At 41.2% G+C, this 18,137-nt stretch overlaps 1 protein-coding gene across 2 annotated transcripts in view; it reads right to left on the reverse strand.

Annotated features, from left to right (window-relative positions):
- Positions 1-316: 316 nt before the first annotated feature.
- IDE (insulin degrading enzyme) overlaps positions 317-18,137 on the reverse strand; it is a 95,992-nt gene continuing 78,171 nt past the window's right edge. For both annotated transcript variants that reach the window (XM_040254527.1, XM_040254526.1), the window contains exons 17-25: positions 17,219-17,339; positions 14,273-14,364; positions 13,200-13,311; positions 11,437-11,604; positions 9,877-10,149; positions 8,840-8,901; positions 3,986-4,058; positions 3,253-3,320; positions 317-2,606 (exon numbers count right to left, since the gene is read on the reverse strand). In XM_040254527.1, the coding sequence (XP_040110461.1) occupies positions 2,511-2,606; positions 3,253-3,320; positions 3,986-4,058; positions 8,840-8,901; positions 9,877-10,149; positions 11,437-11,604; positions 13,200-13,311; positions 14,273-14,364; positions 17,219-17,339 (1,065 nt within the window). In that variant the 3' untranslated portion in view covers positions 317-2,510. The remainder of the gene's footprint in view (positions 2,607-3,252; positions 3,321-3,985; positions 4,059-8,839; positions 8,902-9,876; positions 10,150-11,436; positions 11,605-13,199; positions 13,312-14,272; positions 14,365-17,218; positions 17,340-18,137) is intronic.

Consider the following 18,137-nt stretch of genomic DNA (forward strand, 5'->3'; position numbering starts at 1 on the left):
TTAAAATTTTCCTCCCTGTAATGCCCAGGACAAATCTTTCTGGATCTGGGGTCAATGACAACACTCACAGCAAGGAGTTCAGCCTCTAACATCAAGATTTCTATTTTACCAGAGTGATCTGCTCTTAAGATTGTGAAATTGACTCAAGAGGTATCAGTAAATCACTGTTACCTAGATTCACTTAAAAAAAAAAAAACAACACAATGCTTTTTGCATTAGGAACAACGAAAAAACAAGAAACATTGTCAAATTGGGACGTTGAGAGGCAGGTTGAGGATCGGCCACGGAAAACTGTAAAAATAATACAAATGCGAACTCCAGAGGTGAAAACCAGGCAATTTATTGTGAACAGGATCACCCTAGCCCTCCGCCCCTACTGGCTGTGTGACATGCTCTCCCTTCACATCAACTAGAGAAAGAGACGTTTTAAAAAGTCACGGGTAATGACACCTGAATGTGTTTCACAAACCTCCTCTACACCGAGGAAAGAGCAGTGTCCAGGCAGTCTGTTATTGCTCATGGACTACAATTAGGACCTATTTAGCTGAAGGTGTAAGTCAGCCTGAGTGAGCCAACAGTGGCTGGAGGTCCTCCGTGGACAGCAGACAAGACTGGAGCACACTCACCAGCAGCCAGACTTTCCTGGAGACTACCTGGGATGCCTTCCAGAGCTCTTCACGTCACTTTCCCATAAAAATGACACTCAAATTTCACCCCCCCCACTTTTGTAAAGAGCCAAGGTACCCAATAGCACATAATTTTCCACAGAAAAGGTTTAGGTGGGTTATTTACTCTTCCAGTGGCAGATTTATACACTCAGGACTCATTTTTGATCCCTCTCATATATATTTGCAGTTTGATGAAAAGCTGCATACTCTACAAATGCATAAAACCAGAAGGCAGTGATGGTGACTCACACACCTTCTGATGGACAAAGACAAGCTTCGTACAAGGAAGCTCTTGAAGGTAGGGATAAAAAGACGGTTACAGCACCACATTTATCTGACAGTAGAAACGGAGCCCCGCTTTCAAAAGCAGCCTCCACGGTTGTTGATTATCATTCTTGCCCCAAATTCAGATTATTTGGAAAAATGGCAAATGTGAAACATAAGATGTGAAAGAGACGTGACTCTACAGAAAGAAGTCCTGGCAAATCGACTCCATGGAGGTAAAATGTCACTGGGAAATACTATTCTTTACTTCGCCTGAGTTAGTCAACAACAGGACCACTTACTGTTACTAGTGCCTGTGTGTTTCCAATTTCTCTTTAAGTTTTAATAACAGTAAATATTTCAAAATGGCTGTTAAATATATAGTAACAATTTCATCTATAATTGTATCTCATGAAGAAAAAATATTTTTTAAAAGCTCACTCCAGTCATCATCTGTGTGTTTGTATTTATATATTCAAAAAACAACTTAACACTTAAGGCAATATTAGACTGGGAGCAAAACGGGGATTAGTGTCTCTATGGAGATCACACTATTTAAGAATCCAAGGCTTTCCTTTTTGTACCTCCCAAAAGGTGTCTTTGTACATGTTGCCTTTTATATTCACAATGGGACAAATATTTTGGTTGGAATACTGACTGCGATTTGCCATAGTAAAAAGTTACAGACATTTAGAATAGCTGATGTTGGAAAAGCATGTCACACACTCAGTGGGATCTGAAGTTGACCCTATCTGTCTTTGTTAAATAAATACAGCAACGTGTTGATGGGGAAAAAGTGACACTGATGGAACACTGCAAACCAACTATGAACAAGAATGTCAATATAATTCAATCAGAAAGAAATCACAGTAATCCTGAGAAATTCAGTTTGGGACAAAATTGATGTCAGGTAAGTCTGTATTTCTAGCACTGTAAATAAGTAGGGTGTTCTAGAGTTTTCCAGCATTTTACTAGTTTGAATAAAAAACATGTTCAAATTTTATAAAAAGATTAAAACCATGCCTTAATCAGCAATTTCACTAATAAAAGAAAATTACATTGCTTTGTTCATTATCTGCCAAATGTAATGTTCTCCATTATTTACATGAAACTATTAAGTAGAAAGCAAAATTGAGAATCAATTTTTAAAAATGTATTATCTTTCTATATGTTTTGAAGTCTTTTCTGTCAACCTAGGAGGCTTTTAGAAAAAAGCTAACATATTTTTCTCTGACAAGTGACTATTTTACAGAATAAGGAAGGAAGATTTTATAGGAATATCATTCATCATTTTAAGTACTATTATATAAGGGACATTTCTCTTAGTAATGAAAACTTTTAAAATATTTAAGAGGCATGTATTTTAAAAATATTCTATATCTATAAGATTTTGTAATTTAATTACTCTGGATTTTTAATATTTCTACATAATGACATTTGACAAATTTTTTTTTCTTTTTTTCCTCTATGTCTCTCTAATAGTGAACAAGAAACTATTAAAGTGGCCAAGATGGTTTTCCTAGCCCTTGGAAGACTCAGGAATGCATCCACTTGCATTTTCCCGCCCATGGGGAATCTTCAGAGTTTTGCAGCCATGAAGTTAATATGCGGTTTCACAAGGGGGAACAGTGGCAAACCACGCTTGAACTCAGTCATGTTCTGAATCACTTCAGGCTGCAAAAAAAAAAAAAGTTTTCTCTTAGTGTATTTAGCAGACTGAACAGGACATAAACTTTATTTTTGCATATACACACTAGTTTCTGCACCATGTATTACATATTATATCTGCTGACTCTCTTCCTGGATCAGTAGGGTCAGAGGGTCTATACAGACCTATGGTGAGAGTTCCCAGTGAGTCTCTGGGTCAGGGAAGACTTCTGGCCTCCCCTAGGTGCTCAAGGTCAGGCACATCAAGGACTCAGGACTGTGGCCTGGGTGGAGTGGAGAGGCCAGTGTGCCCACCTGGCGAGGGCCTGCTTATACTACCAGCTTCCTCCTCCTCCAAGTAAATGCCAACTGGTCAAAATGATTAAAATGCACAAGTGCCAAGGAAAATGCGGGGACAAATGTGGCTGGAGATGACTCACTGCAGAGTAACACAACTGTTCAAGCTAGTAGATGAGGCCGACAAGGGCAAAGTCACTGGTCCTCCCAGATGAAGACTGAAGGAATGGCAGCCTGGCCTTTGAGGGGGCCTGAAGCACGTGCCCCGATACCTGGTGCCCCAAAACCTCTGGTCTTATGTGTCCTGGCGAACAAGCTCCTCTTAGGTAGGAAGTCCTCTAACAGTGCAAGCTAACACGACACTTATGTTTCTTACTTGTGGCAAGGCTGGTGCTTGTGACAAATTTATGTCATTTTGACATGGGAACTCTCCAACCACAGGACCTGTTTAAAAAAAAAAAAGAAAGGTTTAATGCTTTGCACTCACTATTTGTACACAAGAGCAAACAAACAAAACCAAACCAGACTCAGCTCACTAAAAAACTGCCTCAGGCCCAGTTCATGTGCCTCTCAGATCCTTTCAGGCTGTGTGCTCCCAAGGCCTGACAGCTTGTCCTGCCTCTGGTCCAGAAGGTCCCCGGTGATGGTTCAGGACCTCACTGTGCTTGAACAGCCTTGGCTGTAGCTGCTTTACTGCCCAGCTTTGACCTCACTGGTCCCTGAGGCTCTGGCCACCCGAAGGACTCAGTAAAACCACCAAGAAAGTCGGGGGAGTCATCAGCCAAGCCAGCCAGAGACAGGAGATGGGAAGAACTGAGCAGACAGACTGCTCACCTCCCTCCCCACGTGCAGTGGCTCCATATCGCCCCTTCGGAGACGTCCTGCCAGCACTGGCGTGCTCTCTGACAGAGCTGTGGCCGGCTCGGCACTGTGCCATCTGGTGCCGGCTCGCCCCTGCACGGCCTTGTTTCCCTTTTCCCCTAATTTTTGCCTTGATAGAGCAGACCCTGTCTCCAGGTAGCTCCCCTTCTGCACCCCTTTACTTGCTGGTGCTCTCTAAGGGATGTGCCTAAAGACACCCTTTTAAAAAGTCAATTCTCAGTACTTACAAGAATCCATTTCTCTGGCAAGAACATGAACGGATACCTTATGTCTCCTCGGGGCATCCACCGCCAACATTTCCTGGGTGGAAAGAAGAGCAAGGTCACCCTTTTGCCCCACCAGGGAACTTAAAATGAGGTGCTGTTTTACGACCATAAAGAGTCATCCTGCACACAGTCAGAAACAGAAAAGCTGCGTCCCTTTCTTTCCCCTCCCTTACAGCATTTCCTGTAAACTCTACAAACATCAGGAGGGCAGGCAGGAATTATTCTTAACCCCATCGTACATTGAGAAAACGGGAGTGCTCCTGCTCCTACGGCTAATAAGCACCTGGACTGGGATTAAAAACCCAGCCTAGTCCTCATCAGGGTGTGACCAGGGGTGCTCCCAGTGATCTGAGGTGTGTGCAGAGACAATGGCCTGAGCTCAGTTAAGGGACGACCACAATGCCTGCTCCCCAGGAACCTCCCCAGGTTCTGCACCAGGGCACTGCTGTGGCTCTTCCCCTACCAGAAGAGAAGAGAACTGACATCTCTTGACTGTCGCCTTGTATCAGCCTCTTCCCTGTGTTAGAACACTTGGTTTTCTTAAGCTAAGCATCACCATGATTCCAATTCTAGAGACTCAGACTCTAAGACACAGAGACACGTAACAACTTGCTGAGCCACACAACTCATAAGGGGATGGGGCCAGAAGTGAGGCATGTATGCTTGTTCTCTCAATTCCACCACACTGCCTGGAGGGACTCCCTTTAGTCATTACCAAGAATGCCAGGAGCGGTACACTGGCAGAAGGATCCTGTGGGGAAGTGTCTCCTCACTCTTCCCTTAATGATAGGGCCATATTTATGTCTTTTCCAAAAGGAAGACTCCAGTTGTGATGAAGCTTCCCCTGATGCCTCAGCCAGAAGTAATGTTTTGTATCCTTAGAGGAAGAGACTAGCAGCAAAGTCAGACTGACTCACAGTTATTTACGGAACAGTTACTGTAAGCCTGGTCCTGTGCAGCTGAAATGGAAGCCTTGCTGAAGCTGCATAGCAAAGCTGGCAGAACAGCCTCTTTTAGGAGCTCAGCCCAGGTTTGTCTCATCTGAGAGCATCTTACTTATTGGAGTCAAGTTTGCTTCCAAAGATGTATTCTTTCTTTGTTTTAATTTAAATTTATTTAATTGGAGGACAGTTGCTTTAAAATATCATGTTGGTTTCTGCCATATGTCAACATGAATCAGCCACAGGTACATATGTCCCCTCCCTCCCGAGCCTCCCCCCAACTCCTACCCCACCCCACCCCAAAGATGTAGTCTTGATCTCATTTCACCCAAACCCTCATTGCCCTCTTAACCTATGTCGGTTATAGAACATCCTCCTCAGTTTCAGACTGTTCAATTTCCTGACCAACTTTGGACAATCCGCATTTTTCTAAAAACCAACCAATTGCATTTTCTTGCAAACTCTATTCTAAGGAACACGAGAGCCCCAAGAGATATTTATAGGTATTCTGAACAACAACAAAAAGTGTCCATAGTGAAATCAGTTTAGGAAATATTTTGTTAATCAAAACTAAACAAATATTGGGCTAAATAAATCTTTACTATGGGGTTCCTAGAACTTTTTTTTTTTGCTGCATTGCACAGTATGCAGGACCTTAAGTTCCCCAACTAGGGACTGAACCCATGCCCCTGCAGCGGAAGTGCAGAATCTTAGCCACTGGACCACCAGGGAAGACCCTCTTAGAATTCTGTAAAACCTAACATGCTCTGTGATTCCCCAAGAATGAGAACAAAGAAGAGTCATTCTCAAACTTACATGGTCACAGAACTCCTTTTTCTAGGTACCCCATTAGTATCTTACAGAACACAAGTGTATTAGGGAAACCTTGTTCGGGACTTAGTGTAAGCTTGGTAATAAATACTCTCACTTTTTAAGACAAGAAAGTCATAACTGTTATTTTCACAAATTCAATAATCAGGTACCACTTGTAATTTCAAATAATAGAATTTGTGGAAGCAAAGACAAATCTTCATTTCTTCTGGAAACATCACAGTATATTAGGTTATCATGCTTTTTGAACACACGTAACTAATAAACGTCTTAAAATAAAAGTCTTAGAAACCAAAAAGTGCTGAACATGAGCACCCTCTTTTACAGGCAAAATGAGAACAAGTAACCAACCTCACAAAGTGTAACAGTCTTAAATAGTAAATCAATCACAATAGCTACTTTATAACATCAAGGAGGAAAACATACTCTCATTTGAAGCATTTTGATTAAACTATTTAAAAACCCTAAAGTTGAGTATTACTAATAAAGTGATAACAACAATAGAGACTATTTAATAAATGCTGCTAAGTGCCAATCACTTTACATACCTGATTTCAATGAATACTCCAATTAATCTCTATTTCATAAATAAGGAAGCTTATAGAATTTGGCCAGGGTCACAAAACTAGCTAGCTGGTGATGGAGCTAAGCCCTGAGTCTGTGCTCAGGGGCCATATGCTCCCGTTCCTGCCCCACTCCGATCACGGAGTGAGGCCGGCCGTTCTGAGCAGGGCTCGGGACGTTTTTCTGCCTGGCAGCCGACAAGTGTCCCGTTGCCCTGCTCCCACACCCAACTCTGTCCCTCACAGTCCTACCACACCTCTCTCTTACAGACACAAAGACTACCTGCGGTTATACTGAGTTGGACGAAAAGCATAAGATGTTACGGGAAAAGCCATACAAATTTTTTGGCCAACCCAATATATCAGAACAGAATCTTATTTTATATAGTTTTTATTTTTAACATATGTGTGTGTTTACTACATACATACACATATAAAGATATTTTAATATATTTTATTGTTTAAAGCAGTTTGGGTTCACAGCAAAACTGAGTGGAAGGTACACAGGTTTTCCAGATATGCAATATTTGTTCATAGGCCTAGCCTCCCTCTTGTCAAAATACATGTTTTTTAAGACTATCACTTCAAAAGAGCAAGAGTTGTTTAGATGAGAGTCGTTTTGCTCTACACAATGCAAGGGAGCTAAAGATGATGGTAACTTGACCAGGCAGCCATCTCCACAGTCAAAAATGGCTCAGATCCCATTGCTGAGAAAGGTACATTCAAAATACTGTTAGGAAAACAGTAAACAGACATTTACTATCAAATTTTGAACCTAAAATTGCAACTTTCTTTCTTCTTGCTAAGGTGTTACTAGTTGTATGAATATCTGTTTGCACAGACAGAGACCAGGAGCCTTGTCTTTTGCACAGGCTCTTGGGGGGAGAATAGGTGTAATAACTGGTAGATGGTGCAAAGCCACCCTTTCCTCTATGGAACTATCGGCACTTCCAACTCAGGAGTCGTTTGCTTTTCCTCACTCTCCCACACAGCACCAACAGCAGGGGATTAGAAATGATTAGCCTTCACTGCACAATTAATTTCACAAAGTCACTCTAATAAGAACTACAAATAGGACTCCTGTATTGACAGCTAAGATATACCCCTGAAAAATGACCTTGGAAAGCAGATACTATCCCTTCCAGAGATGACAGCACAAGGCAGGACTGAACTCCTGATGAAAACCGTGGTGTCTAATAAATCAGGTATGAACCAGGAGATGTGGCTCAGGACACCAGCTAAGGTATAATTCTAAGACACTATGGTAATTACAGAGTAGAATTTTGTTCCTTGCCCTAAAAAATAGACATAAAAGTATTTTACACAAATTAGATGCCCCAGTACATTACAAACAATATATGTAACCCTTTAGGTAGAGCTCAATTGCTACATAAATTTTTAATCTCTGCACTTAGCATCGTTATTACACACATTCTATGCCCATTTAACATTTATGCTAGTCTTCTATAAATTCTGTTACGGTGGGGAAAATTTAGACAGTATGAACCTCTTAGAGCAGAACTGGGTTAACATTAATGGCAGTACCTCTCTTTTCTCCTGATAAACTTTATTAGGCACTTAAAACTTACAAGATCTCTAGTGTGGAATTAGCAGATATAAATTACTAGACAAACAATTAAGGTCCTACTCTACAGCAGAGGGAACTATAGTCAGTTAACCTGTAATGGAAAAGAATATGAAAAAGAGTAACTGAATCACTTTACTGTATACCTGAAACTAACAGAAGGAAAGAGGAGGAGAGAGGTGATTGCTAAAGGCTTTGGGGTTTCTTTTTGGGGCGAGAAAATGTTTCAAAATTGTTAGGTGATTATGGTTATACCTTGTGACTAATGAGTGACTATGAGTATACTAAAAACCACTGAATTACACATTTTACATAAATAATTGTGTGGTATGTGAATTAAATTACAAAAAAATAAAAACCAGTTAAGTGCTTTGGGAAAAAAAGGCGAGTGGTCACTTATTTTTAAAAGGAGCCGTGTGTGCATACTAAGTCGCTTCAATTGTCTCTGACTCTTTGTGACCACATGGAATGTAGCCCACCAGGGTCCTCAGTGACACCCAAATCAGTGGAGAAGATTTATAGTTGGCAGAGACTGGAAAAGACTCTGATTCTCAAGTTCTATTTGCTTTCTTTGCTCTTTCTTCCCATGATAAGCTCATCAATGCTCTGTGGGTTGGAGTGGGGAACAGAGAGAAAAAACAAGAGGGTAACCTAAGTAGGTGGGTCTGGAAGCTGGGAAGGGCCACCACAGTCCTTGGTCCAGATGGAGAGGACAACAGTACTGAGTTCAATAGGACTGTCTCTTTTTCCTAACAGTAATAAGTCTCGAAAATACTTAAATCCATAAAAATGCCTTCATAAGTCCTGCCTGAATGGGTTCAAAGTGGCAACACACAACACAAAGCATGTAACATTTTCTTACTGGTCAAAGTCTAAACATGTAAAGTGAATTTACCTTATAGAATTTGATAATATCTTCCTTGGTAAGTGTCTTCAAATAGGCAACTTCTATATTATCTGAAAAAGAAATCAAACAAGAACTTATTAATATTTCCACTTTAAGCAGCCCAGAATACTACACTAAATGACAATATTCTTCACTCCAACACTCTTAAATATCCATCTTTTTGAGTGATCAATTGCTCCTGCAAGTAGTAAGGGAAAAAATTTCAAGTAAAAAGTAAGAGGATACCCTGGCTCTCTATGGGTGAGCTGTTGGTTCCTGGTCTAGTCACTTCAGGTTTTCTGAGCCTCAGTTTCTTCATCTGGAAATTGGGTATAAAAACCACCTAATTGACAATCACATAATACCACGGTACAGGGCAAATGTTCAGTAATTGGTAGTTACTATTATCATTAACAATGAATCCAACTGCTAGAAAAATTACAGGTAAGGAAACGGAGGCCCCAAAAAGGCAACCTGGCCGAACTTTGGCTTGTCTCTGTCAGAATGAGAACACGACCCAACCCTTCTGACTTCGAGTGTAGCTGAAGTTAATCTCTGCTCTAAGGTAAAGGACCCTGAGAAGCAGGAGACTTTGGGGAGTACAGCTCTTCTAAATCTAAAAGCACTGACAAATCTGGGGAGATCCTTAAAGGCAGATGTTTGAACCCTGGTGCCTCTAGGACAGCACTTGTCTCAAGAGAGTTCAATCTGCACATTTTCTGTTTAGAGCTATGAGAAATAGATGCCTACATATCTGCTCAGTCTCAGAGGCATACTGAATAAAGTGAGATCAGATTTACTATTAGTGCACTGTGACGAGATACAGATAGATTCAGCTCTAGTTTTAGAAAGAGAGAGAGAGAAAAAAAAGTCCCTAATAGGAAATTGTTGTTACATTAAATATAAGTCCTTTAGAAGTACTACCACCTCGTCCCAAACTGTCCCGAAACGTCACCTATGAAATGAACACCATTTTGCAGAGCGGTGTCAGCGCCCTCGAACGTCTCACTTCCACGCCATGAATGGGGGCCCTGATCATGCCTCACCTCGGTCAAAATTGTACTGCTGGGAGATGATCTCCCCCCAGTATTTAGCACACTCTGCAGACAGCTTCTTTGGTTTGTCCAGTCGACGGATTGCTAGTGCTTGGATGTGTTTTTGGAAGGCCTCTTCTGTCATGTCCTCTATGGACTTTTCCATGGTAATTAAGAAAGCTTCCACTCTGCTTTCTAGGTAGTGAGGTGGCTTTTCTGACTGGATGATAAACCGCAAGCCCTGTATGCCATTGGCTCGGCGTGGCCCGCTGAAGACGATGTAGCCTGAAACACAAACACCAGCCAGTCGGGACCGCGGCATCTCAGACATGGGTCCCTTTTAATCTTTCAAAAATTATCCCGTCAGAGCAAATACAATCTACTTTAGGGCTTTATATCAATCAGCTCTGAAGAAATCAGCAATGAAAATATCTTCAGTGCCTAAGGACAGGGCAGACAAGCTCTCTGAAGAAGAGTTGGAGAGCTGGAGGTCACAAACGCCTATTCATTATGCAACATTCCCAAGCGCCTCACTGTCTGTCAGTTAATCCCCTTCAATCCATGTTAAAGTTATTCTCATCCCTATGAAATGCTGGACTCATTTCATGCCCTAACCATTGACCTAGCTTGGTGTCCTTTCACATCCAAGTTCCTTATGTGAACTTGCCTTCACTATTGCATTTCTTGTTAGATAACCTACCCCTGGATTGACTTCACTCAGGCTACAAATCTTTAGAGACCAAGTAACTGAAGGTCATTTCCCATTGTGAGCTCCTCTGCTACCTCCCATCTGTATCTTACCTAAACGCACCTGTGGCTTGCCTCCTCCGCTCTGCCCTGAACCACACCTCACTACCTTCAGCATCGCCTTTAGAGTCTGAACACTCTTAGTAGCATTTGCCACACTGTACTACAATTATTCCTTATAGGTCTGCCTTCCTGATGAGACTGAGTTTAATAGACCATCCAAACTTTACCCATTTTTGCAGTCCAGCATCTATCATGGTGGTAGTTTAAAAAAAGATTGTTACTTTAAGAGACTCATCCAAATCCTTTTTCATTGGTTATTCAAAGCACATTACTGGGGCTTGCTCTTTTTGATCAAATTGATCAAATTTTCCAGGATCTCCAAGGCTTTTAACAGTGCCTAAAACTGCCCAAAACATGTCCTCAAAAGACACTTACTGTGACTTCTATGTGTACCTTCTATGTGCCCCAGGCTTGGGATACAAAGATGAATAAAAAATACCTGACCTCTTAAGGAACCCAAAATTCAGTAAATCTAAGCTTCTCTGGATGGCTGGCTTCCCACCTTGTCACCCGCAACAGCCTGCCCTTAGCATCCTTTTCCCCCACCCAAAATGATCTTTATACAGACACGTATGTGAGGTAAACACATGTCATCTCCTTAAGAACTGCTCTACTGTCCAGGAGATAGTAACTGCTTATCTTCTAGAAGTGGAGTCCCCACAGGCATCATGACGGGGGGCTGTACATGTGGCAGATGTTCTCGAGGACAACAGCTGTTCCTCGAGGAGTGAAGCGTCCTGCTGTGCCCCGCTGCCCACTCACCCAGTTGCTCCTTGGTGCGCAGGGTGTTGAAGCAAGGCTCGGAGATGATCTGACAGAAGAGCTCCAGAAACATGTTCTCTGAGGTGCTCTGCATGTCGGTTTGGTAGTATATCTCAATGCCACAGTTGTTGTGGACTTCATTCCTCTGCTGATACACAAACCATCCTCCTAGGAAGTTTCAATAAGAGAGCGACATGTTCAAAAACTTCTTTAGGGTTTAAACAAACTTACTGTTTTGTTTGTCTGTATGAAATTGTTCAGTTTGGTTGGTGTCTTTTGGCAGTTTCAAACTGCGATTAATTCATTAAGAATGTGAAACTCAATTTACCCAAGGGAATCCTAATACAGTGATCTGTACTTGGGAGGCCCTCATAAACATTCAATAACTTTAAAGGGCAAAACACTTGTAAAAGACCCACTTTATGACTAAGTAAATTTTAATGCTAATTGAGATCATAGTTAATGAAATCTACAATGCAGAGAACACACTAAATTAGAACTAGCTAGTATCTATAAGAAACTCAATAGAAATACAACCTATGTTTTAATAACCATGCAAAACAATTTTTTAAACCACTACTTGTGCCATTATCTACTTAGCATTCAATACTGTTTACCAACACCCACGCTGAAGGTCAACTCACAAATTTATACATATGTGTACAACGTGTAGAGATGCCCCAGTCTGTCTGACATCTCACTTTAGGGATAAAGAAACTGAGACCCTGAGAAGTGAGAAACTTATCCAAGGTAATACAGTGGGATGATGGAGAGCTGAGATATGCTGATCAAGTCCTTCATCAAAGCTATAAACAGACGGCCATGCTTTATGATCTGATAACTCTCATGAGCAGTAAATGTGACTAAGCAAATACAGTGTTTAGTAATTGCCTGATTACCACGTTCAATGGTTTTTGAATGGCAGTTCCTGATTCTTCCTCTCTGCCATGCTGCAGTGACTGAGGAAGAAGCTTAAGTTCAAAACGAGCCATAACCTGGTCTGTGATGACTGGCTCTGCAGAACAGTAGCACTGCGCTCAAGGTGTCTGGGAGCGTTCAACAAAGAGATCCTGAGGTAATGCTTTAGTAGCTACTCAAGTGAGCCAGACACAGACCCCAGCCCTTAAGAAATGTACAGCCTACCAAGGGAGATGGAGGTGCACTTCAGTGCCAGTGTGAGAGAAGTGCTGAGTAGCTTAAAGACGGAAGGTTCAGAAAACCTGTGCTGGGAGGTCAGAAGAGGAAGCAATTACTTTTAGAAAAAAGTTTAAGGAAAAAAACCAATGCTTCTCATCACTGGTCTAATATACTTTCCACTATACAATTCTGAACAACATTGAAAATAATGCTTAATGAGTTCTATACCAAAAGTAACCCAACACTGAAAACTCCCATATATTATCATCAATTCTTTATGTCAATTCCTATGGGCTCCTAATTCTAATTTCCATTTTTTATAAATAAATTTTATTACATGCTTCCCAGTCAATACTTCTCTAGTTTCGTGATTTTTTTTCACTTCTTCACTCCTCTACGCTCAATTACCAGACACTTCCAGTATCATTCAATTTCACCTCTTTGGCCCTCCTAAAGATAATTTTCTTGCAGAATTATCTATCTTTAGTTATAAATTAGTAGAGAATCCCAGCAGATCTTTACCATAAAATTATATTTTATCATCCAAGTGACTTCAGCCCACCTGTAATCACACACAATATTATGTCAAAGCAGTCCATTCCCAAAGACAGAACATTTCCACTTACTGTCCGGGAGCTGAACTTCTCTGTACCGAACGAGCTGACTTGGAAGAAGTGGTTTCGTATGAGCATGTTCAATAAGGGTGTCTTCAACCATCTGCATGATTCCTAATGCAGCCTAGAAAGGCAGGTCATGGCACATTACAAAACCACAAATGTATCTTGATTAGACAGCAGCCCATGCAATATGAAAACAACATATATGTGAAATAAACTAACCAACTTTATCAAAGTGGATTTTTAAAACCTTAAGTATATTTGATCCTGCTCAAATAGATAAAAACTGAACTTGCTGATATGGAACAGAGTCAGTAAGGTGGTAGTGAGGAGAAAGAGAGACCCAGACAATCATCGGCACCAATCTCGATGTTGGAGCCATATCGCTGATGGAAAGTTGGTCTCAAGGGAATGGCCCTCACCACAGATATTTGGGGTTACAGCAAAGTAAAAAAGAGGTAAGCATGAGGCTTTATTCTGAATAAAACTGACACAGGGAAGAATCCTTTCTCAGCCACATAACAGCACCTGACCTCGGCATATTGTTCTGGAGACAGTGGAGTAGCAGAGAGTATGGGCTCTTGAGACAGACTACCATGGGAATTCTAAATTCCGTTTAGCTTTCCATGTACGCAACACTTGGAATGTACTATTTACTTTAATCCTTGTACATAATATACTGATAAAGAAACTGAACATAGATTAAGATGCTTTCAGAAGATTACATAACTTGTAACTGGCTGAGTCAGGATTTGAATCCGGGCTGATTCCACACTATGTGCTCTTATCCACTATACAGTCCTGCTGTTCTAGAGGAGGGACCATTATCCCCATTTCCTCCAGTGACTGCACAGGGCAGACAACAACAGAGAAGGCAGCCATGAAAGTGGTCCACAGTCAACCAGGATCATTCAACTCTTCGTATCCCCTCCCCTACCTTCCTGCAGAGGGCAGAGAAGGCCGAGTCAACACTAATGTGTATACAGCCACACTGTGGTGGTTAGTCAGTAGTCTTAAAACAAATAGGGTAAAATTTCTGTTGCAATGATCTATAAAAGACTGCTAAAACCTCAATCACCCACCTGCTTTGTTATATTTCCATGGAGAAGGGCTTCAATATGCAACCGTGACAGGAGTTGAGGTATGAAGGCCTTAAGGCGAGGAAGGGTGACATCTGCAAACAGGTGTAAGAAATTGTAAGCTCTACATATGAGGTCTTAAAAAAAAAAAAAAAAACCCTCTGAGATAACTTGAGACTTACAGAAGAGTTGCAAAAATAGCATAGGGAGTTCCTACATACCCTTCACCCAGTTTTCTCTAATGTTAACATTTTTCACTACCATAGGATGCTGATCAAATCTAAGAAGTTAACACTGGGACAACACTATTAACTAAAAAATCTACTTTATCTGGATTTCAGTTTTTCCGCTAGTAACCCTTTTGAACTAGTGGTGTTGGAAAAGACTCTTGAGAGTCCCTTGGACTGCAAGGAGATCCAACCAGTCCATCCTAAAGGAGATCAGTCCTGGGTGTTCACTGGAAGGACTGATGCTGAAGCTGAAACTCCAGTACTCTGGCCACCTGATGTGAAGAGTTGACTCACTGGAAAAGACCCTGATGCTGGGAAAGATTGAGGGCAGGAGAAGGGGACAACAGAGGATGAGATGGTCAGATGGCATCACCGACTCAATGGACATGAGTTTGGGTAAACTCCGGGAGTTGATGATGGACAGGGAGGCCTGGCGTGCTGTGGTTCATGGGGTCGCAAAGAGTTGGACACGACTGAGCGACTGAACTGAACCCTTTTCTGTTTCAGGATTTAATCCACGATCCTACCTTGCATTTAGTTGTCATGAGTCCTTAGTTTCCTCCCATCCTTAACAGTGCCTTCATCTCTCTTTGTCTTTCACAAACTTAAGATTTTTGAGCAGTACTGCTCGTTTTACAGAATGCCCTTTATTTAGGCTTTAATAACTCAATTATTAAATTGGATTTATGTACTCCTGGGAAGAACACCCGAGAGATAATGTGTCTTTCTCACATCGGGGGCACGTGATGCTGACATGCTGTGATACAGATGATGAAAACACTGATCACCTCCTTATGATGTTGTGTGCCAGATGTCTGTCCTATATGTCCTATAAGTCCTGAACCTGTAAGTCTTTGGTTGCAATTAAGTAACTAATGTATACTTTTCAAGCAACTAGGAAAAGCCACCAGGGAAGCCACCCCCCAATGCCTACTTTTCCCATTATAATTTAAATACTTATTTTGGAGGAAATACTTTGAGACTATACAAATATCTTGTCCTTACTTAACTTTTATCCACTAATTTGGTGTTAGATGGCATCACCGACACAATGGACATGAGTTTGGGTAAACTCCAGGAGTTGGCGATGGACAGGGAGGCCTGGCATGCTATACAGTTCATGGGGTCGCAAAGAGTCGGACACGACTGAGCGACTGGACTGGACTGAACTGAACTGAACTTCAGTAAAGAAGAGTTGTCCCTTTTCCGTTAGGACACTATGCTAATTAATGCTACAATGGATGCTAACGCTAGTGATTAAACTTTAAAGACAGACATAGGAAGGGAATTAACAAGTGCTTACTATGTATGTATGCATTTTATAGACGTTATAAACTGTAAATTATATGCAATTATTCCCATTTTAAAAGTGAGAAAACTGGAATTCCTTGGCAGTTCAGTAGTTAGGATTGCATACTCTCATTGCCAAGGACCCAGGTTCAATCCCTGGTCAGGCCACAAGCTGCACAGTGGCCAAGTGGGGGAAAAAGGTGAAGATACTAAACTTAAGAGAATTTAAATTTCTTGTCCAAAGTCATTAAGCTAGTAAGCTGCAAAGCTGCATTTGAATCTTGACCTAATTCCAAAGTCCATATGTGGCCCCCCTCCACTGCACTGCCCTAGAAGGCCCTTTCGCAGGACCCCCTCGGCACTCAGTCTCTTTGCCTCCACAAAAATAACCTGCTTACATTTATGCTTTGCCACTAGACTGGAGCGCCTTGATCCAAGAAACCCCACCTAACTGATCATTTTTAAATCTCTAGCACCTGCAGTCTGGTACCTGGTACCTAGCAGGCAGTCAGTAAATGCTGTTTTAGTTAATGAACTTTATAGTCTATATGCCTACCCTGTGCCTGAGGCAACCAATAAAATAATGACCTTCAATACTTTGCTCTTGACTTGTCACTGAAGACATCAAAGGCACAGTGATACATAATAAGTAAGGATTTGTCATAAAAGATTATTAAAAATTCAACAGTATTCTCTTTTCTTACTACTGAGCATGTAGGAAGGAAGATTAATTGGTAACGCAATGCTGAGAAGTGGAAAAGATAAAACAACAATAAAGGATGATATCAGTCTACATTCTTTCCAGTAAAACCCTGAAAGTAATTTCATTCCACTGAACAGACATTCATTAGACACACACTGAGGGCATAATATAAATACTAAATAAAAAGAACAAATGGAAGGCATAATTCACTGCCCTGGAGGAATCTAGGACTTTCAGGCAAAACCTCTGAAAATTAGATTTAAGAGTTTAGGAAAAAAGCAACAAAAGATGACTCTTTAGGCTAATTTACACAGTTTCCATTTTTTAACCAAACTGAATAGATCTACAGATGCTGAAGTATTCTTTCTATGGGATAAGGCTTTTAAGCTCAGCCCTTTTTTCCTTTTCTGAAAACTTCAATATTAACAAGGTAAGTTCTTGGGTCAAAACACTGTCATTTGCGGAAATCTATGAATAGTAGAACTAACTGTTGTGGGTCCATTTTGAAAAGAGCAAATGTGGTTAAACTGCCTGAATACAAAAGCCACTTCAAAGGCTACCACTGTTTTTGTTAAAAAAAAAGAAAAAGAAAAGAAAGTATACACAGTTGGCTTCTTTAATGGAACTATGTTATTAGAAAGCAGAAACAGTAGGTAATAGGATAAACCAAAATGATTTTAGAAAACAATGAGGAAAGCGTCAAGCTATAAGTAGAGAGAGTCTCACCATCCAAGGCTTCTTTTAACTCATCTTTAGTCCAGGCCACCTCCGTCATCAGCAAGCGCAGGTAGTACATGGCGTGCTGGTGAGGCTGTTCGGCTCGGAAATTGTTAAGAGATCGCATGTACTAGTGAAGGAAGACAGGGGTCTGTTAATTTTATCCCATCCTTTTAAAATCATTTCCAAAGAGCAGCTATAATCAAACTTCAATTTGCATAAATTGTGTGCTACTGGGATGTGGGATATTGGCTTCTTCCTCCTTTCTGAAGTTATGTGATCAGCCAAATTTCCCTCTGATCCTTAAGGAGCATGCTTTCCCTTTGTCTAGCCTGCTCCCTCACCCCGAGCATCTGACATGTACTTCCTTCACATGGACAGCCTTCACCGTGGGACCTCATTCATCCCTCAGAAGCTATCCCCAGTTTTCAGGGCCTCCACCTCTCGGCATCCTTTAATTCTTCACTACAAGGTCATCCCCAAAGCCTAATCAAGAAACATGGCTATGTATGTATATACATATACTACTGAATCTTCATTTGAAAATTGATGATAATTTCTCTGGGTGTACAATGAAGGTCATAGTTTGGCTTTTAAAGCAGCTATATATCCCATATATCCACTACTGGGCCAGCCATGAGTTGAATTTAAGCGGACGATACATCAAGCCTAACTAGTCTGCCCTAATGTGACAAAGCTATCATGTCAGGCTGAAGTCCCAGCCTGTAGAATCAAGTTTCTTCTTCAATGGAGGTTGAAATCTTAAAATCTTCAAGGTGTCCCTGAAAGCCACTAGACCTACCTCAATTTCCCTTCTGAAAGAAAAGTGCTGTCCTAGCTCTTAGGCCCTGTAGAGAAGGGGGCCAGGTGGTCCCTAGACTCTCCCAGGCTTTCTTTCTGGGAAAAATATAGGATCTAGCAAAGATAG

This window comes from Oryx dammah, unplaced genomic scaffold, assembly GCF_014754425.2.
Source record: "Oryx dammah isolate SB20612 unplaced genomic scaffold, SCBI_Odam_1.1 HiC_scaffold_14, whole genome shotgun sequence".
NCBI lineage: Eukaryota > Metazoa > Chordata > Mammalia > Artiodactyla > Bovidae > Oryx > Oryx dammah.